The sequence below is a fragment of the Entelurus aequoreus genome, linkage group LG23, assembly GCF_033978785.1.
Source record: "Entelurus aequoreus isolate RoL-2023_Sb linkage group LG23, RoL_Eaeq_v1.1, whole genome shotgun sequence".
Taxonomy (NCBI): Eukaryota; Metazoa; Chordata; class Actinopteri; order Syngnathiformes; family Syngnathidae; genus Entelurus; species Entelurus aequoreus.
The window spans coordinates 40,555,282-40,560,281 of NC_084753.1; the positions used below are offsets into that span (position 1 = coordinate 40,555,282).

The following is a 5,000-nucleotide window of genomic DNA, read 5'->3' on the forward strand; positions in this document are numbered from 1 at the left end:
AAGGAGAAGGAGAAGAAGGAGAAGGTGAAGGAGAAGGAAAAGAAGAAGAAGGAGAAGGGAAAGAAGAGGGAGAAGAAAAATAAGGAAAAGGGAAAAAAAGAAGATGGAGAAGGAATAGAAGAGGGAGAAGGAAAAGAAGAAGAAGGAGAAGGAAGAAAAGGAGAAGGAATAGAAGAAGGAGAATAACAAGAAGAAGGAGAAGGAGGAAAAGGAGAAAGAGAAGAATGAGAAGGAAAAGAAGAGGGAGAAGGGAAAGAAGGAGAAGGAAAAGAAGCAGAAGGAGAATGAGAAGAAGGAGGAGGAAAAAAAGAAGAAGGAATATGAAAAGGAGAAGGGGAAGGAGGAGGAAAAGAAGGACAAGGAAAAGAAGAAGAAGGAGAAGGAGGAGAAGGAAAAGAAGGAGAAGGAAGAGAAGAGGGTGAAGGGAAAGAAGAAGGAGGATGAGAAGAAGGAGAAGGAAAAGAAGAAGAAGGAGAAGGAAAAGGAGGAGGAGAAAGATTTCCAGTTCATTTGATCATCAATCATTATAAAGCTAGACATTTGGTTTTATTTACTCCTTCAATGTCTATTCCGTCTTTTTGTATTTGTCTTTCTCTTCTACTTTTACCAAATATCATTATTCTACTTTTACTGAGTTTAAGGATAGTCACACCATCTTTTTACATTGTTCATTTCTAATATTGGATGTCAATATGAGATGAGGAAACTCCTACTTATTATTAGTATCAAAACATCAGACTTTTCACACGGCATTACATCTTTCTGTGCCTTTTTTCACAAATGTTTACCACTTTTTTCCTTTGCTTTAACTTTGACAAAATGCTGCAGGCCACACTTTAGATCCATAAAATCATTCCAAAAAGCAATTATCGATGAACTGCTTCTTACCCTGCAGCGGTAGTTCTGAGCCAGGTTCAACTCCACCGCCTGCACGCTGCCGTCGTAGCAGCCCGTGTAGATCTGAAAAAAAGACCACGCGTGTTCCAAGGCCAGTCTTTGAAGAAGCCGTTATGGTGCCGACTCACCTTGTTCTGGTGGACCGCCATGCTGGTCACCATGTCCGAATGTCCGGCGTACACCTGCAGCTGCTCTCGAGACTGTGGAGGGAGGAATAAAGAGGAGGCGGCTCAGGCTTGGTTCAGTCCACAATGGGTGATGTAAAGGAAGGCACCTGTAGGTCGTAGACGCGGACCAGTTTGTCCAGGCAGGCGGTCAGCATCACCTTGCCGACAACCGTTACCACGGTGACGGCGTGACTGTGGCCCTTGTAGACGCGCACCAGCTCGCCGCTCTGCACAGAAGACGCCGGCGTCAGCCCACCCACCCCGCCTGCACGCTACGTGAAAGAAGGTGGACTCACATGGATGTTGTGCGCGTAGACGTTCTGGTCGCTGGAGCCGCTGAAAACCATGTCGTTCACAACCTGGAAACAAACGTCGTTAATCTTGCTTCCATCTTCTTTGAAATCAAACATTATTTATATGGCACTTTCCATGTACAGGTAAGCGGCAAATAAAGTGCTTTACAAAACATCCATCTATTGTCAAACAAACAAACCAAAAAAAACAATAGAAGAAGGGAAGAAAACGCACACAGACAGCACTATTGACAATAACAAAGCAAAAACAAAAAAAATGGCATAGCACTGAGGATTTGAGGAATAACAAAACATATATATAAATGCATATGTATAATAAAACTAATATAAATAAATAATATATATATTACATTAATAAGTTAATAAAAAAATAACATTCTGAGAATAATAGTAGAAATGTTAATGATTAAGATGAAAAACAACCCAATGAATGCTAAAAACCAGGGGCCGTACTTATCAAGCTTCTTAGAGTGCCATTTTACACTTAAGTCCTGAGAATTTGCGAAATTCAGTCCTACTCTCAAACTTAAGAATAAAAGCTTTTTATCAACGTTCTTAAGTCTAAGAATCACTCCTACTCTCCACGATATTTAAGAGACCTTCAGAGGTGTCTTAAGTGGTTAGGAGTTGCCAGCAGGGGATGGCACTGAGGCGAGAGAGACGTGTGCGAACGTTCAGGGAACGGAACAATGTTTTTTTTTTTTTTGATGACGAGCAGCTGATCAAACGGTATCGTTTAGACCAGGGGTCACCAACCTTTTTGAAAGCAAGAGCTACTTCTTGGGTAGTGATTAATGCGAAGGGCTACCAGTTTGATACACACTTAAATAAATTGCCAGAAATAGCCAATTTGCTCATTTTACCTTTAACTCTATGTTATTATTAATAATTAATTATATTTACACTTAATTGAACGGTTTAAAAGAAGACAAAACACGAAAAAAATGACAATTACATTTTGAAACATAGTTTATCTTCAATTTCGACTCTTTAAAATTCAAAATTCAACCGAAAAAAAGAAGAGAAAAACTAGCTAATTCCAATCTTTTTGAAAAAATTTAAAAAATAATTTATGGAACATCATTAGTAATTTTTCCTGATTAAGATTAATTTTTGAATTTTGATTACATGTTTTAAATAGGTTAAAATCCAATCTGCACTTTGTTAGAATATATAACAATTGGACCAAGCTATATTTCTAACAAAGATAAATCATTATTTCTTCTAAATTTTCCAGAACAAAAATTTTAAAAGAAATTCAAAAGACTTTGAAATAAGATTTAAATTTGATTCTACAGATTTTCTAGATTTGCCAAAATAATTTTTTTGAATTTTAATCATAATAAGTTTGAAGAAATATTTTACAAATATTCTTCGTCGAAAAAACAGAAGCTAAAATGAAGAATTAAATTAAAATGTATTTATTATACTTTACAATAAAACAATTTTTTTTACTTGAACATTGATTTAAATTGTCAGGAAAGAAGAGGAAGGAATTTAAAAGGTAAAAAGGTATATGTGTTGAAAAATCCTAAAATAATTTTTAAGATTGTATTTTTTCTCTAAAATTGTCTTTCTGAAAGTTATAAGAAGCAAAGTAAAAAAAATTAATGAATTTATTCAAACAAGTGAAGACCAAGTCTTTAAAATATTTTCTTGGATTTTCAAATTCTATTTGAGTTTTGTCTCTCTTAGAATTAAAAATGTCGGGCAAAGCGAGACCAGCTTGCTAGTAAATAAATAAAATTTAAAAAATAGAGTCAGCTCACTGGTAAGTGCTGCTATTTGAGCTATTTTTAGAACAGGCCAGCGGGCTACTCATCTGGTCCTTACGGGCTACCTGGTGCCCGCGGGCACCGCGTTGGTGACCCCTGGTTTAGACAGAGCGGATATTATTTTTGTCACAGATTTAATACTTTTCGATTCCTTGTTGATTTCTGCATGTGTCTGCAGTGGGCTAGTATATATAGAGCCACCCACACCACTTTCAAATGAGTTGTCTAATTAATGAATTTGAAAGAAAATGTTATGACCGTAGCGTATGTGTGTGGCCGTGAGGTGAGTGACGTCAGTGAGTGTGTGGGCGAGAGAAGAGAGGGAGCGGTAGCGTGAGTGCCGGTGGGGACTAGTTTGTTTTGTATTATTTTGTAGTTTATTGTCAAAATATACACTCCCATTGTCCACTTAAATATTTCCAAGATATTTCTTTATTCTTAGACAACGGATTCCCTTCCGTGATTGGTCATTTCTATGGACACAGAAATGACGTCACCTAAAATTCCGTTTACGGCACATAGTAATGTCGTAATTCAGCTCTGAGTGTGACACTTAAGATTCAGTCCTACACTTCGCTGAAAGTGTGAGTAAGACGCTTGATAACTAACTTTTAAGTGCAGCTTTCAGCGAAGAATTTATTTACTCTTAAGTCAACTCTTAGCAGACTTCTTAGGAATAATTCTAAGAAGCTTGATAAGTACGGCCCCAGGTGATTAGTGAAAAGCCTGATTAAAAAGGGGCGTCTTTGGACCAGGGGTTTTTAAATCGAGGGGATCTACCATATTATATATATATATATATATATATATATATATATATATATATATATATATATATATATATATATATATATATATATATATATATATATATATATATATATATATAAATAAATATATATATATATATATATATATATATATATATATATATATATATATATATATATATATATATATATATATATATATATATTAGAGATGTCCGATAATATCGGCCTGCCGATATTATCGGCCGATATATGCGTTAAAATGTAATATCGGAAATTATCGGTATCGGTTTTTTTATTATCTGTATCGTTTTTTTTGTTGTTGTTTTTTTTTAATTAAATCAACATAAAAAAAACACAAGATACACTTACAATTAGTGCACCAACCCAAAAAACCTCCCTCCCCCATTTACACTCATTCACACAAAAGGGTTGTTTCTTTCTGTTATTAATATTCTGGTTCCTACATTATATATCAATATATATCAATACAGTCTGCAAGGGATACAGTCCGTAAGCACACATGATTGTGCGTGCTGCTGGTCCACTAATAGTACTAACCTTTAACAGTTAATTTTACTCATTTTCATTCATTACTAGTTTCTATGTAACTGTTTTTATATTGTTGTACTTTCTTTTTTATTCAAGAAAATGTTTTTAATTTATTTATCTTATTTTACAAATTTTTTTAAAAAGTACCTTATCTTCACCATACCTGGTTGTTCAAATTAGGCATAATAATGTGTTAATTCCACGACTGCATATATCAGTTGATATCGGTATCGGTTGATACCGGTATCGGTAATTAAAGAGTTGGACAATATCGGAATATTGGATATCGGCAAAAAGCCATTATCGGACATCCTTAATATATATATATACATATATATATATACACACACTACCGTTCAAAAGTTTGGGGTCACCCAAACAATTTTGTGGAATAGCCTTCATTTCTAAGAACAAGAATAGACTGTCGAGTTTCAGATGAAAGTTCTCTTTTTCTGGCCATTTTGAGCGTTTAATTGACCCCACAAATGTGATGCTCCAGAAACTCAATCTGCTCAAAGGAAGGTC

The 5,000-nt window shown here is 35.0% G+C and overlaps 1 protein-coding gene across 1 annotated transcript in view; it reads right to left on the reverse strand.

Moving 5' to 3' along the window:
* LOC133640827 (zinc finger protein 106-like) overlaps window positions 1-5,000 on the reverse strand; it is a 60,206-nt gene that overhangs the window by 4,208 nt on the left and 50,998 nt on the right. The window contains exons 18-21 of the mRNA XM_062034505.1: window positions 1,361-1,423; window positions 1,172-1,291; window positions 1,026-1,097; window positions 889-960 (exon numbers count right to left, since the gene is read on the reverse strand). Of these exons, the coding sequence (XP_061890489.1) occupies window positions 889-960; window positions 1,026-1,097; window positions 1,172-1,291; window positions 1,361-1,423 (327 nt within the window). The remainder of the gene's footprint in view (window positions 1-888; window positions 961-1,025; window positions 1,098-1,171; window positions 1,292-1,360; window positions 1,424-5,000) is intronic.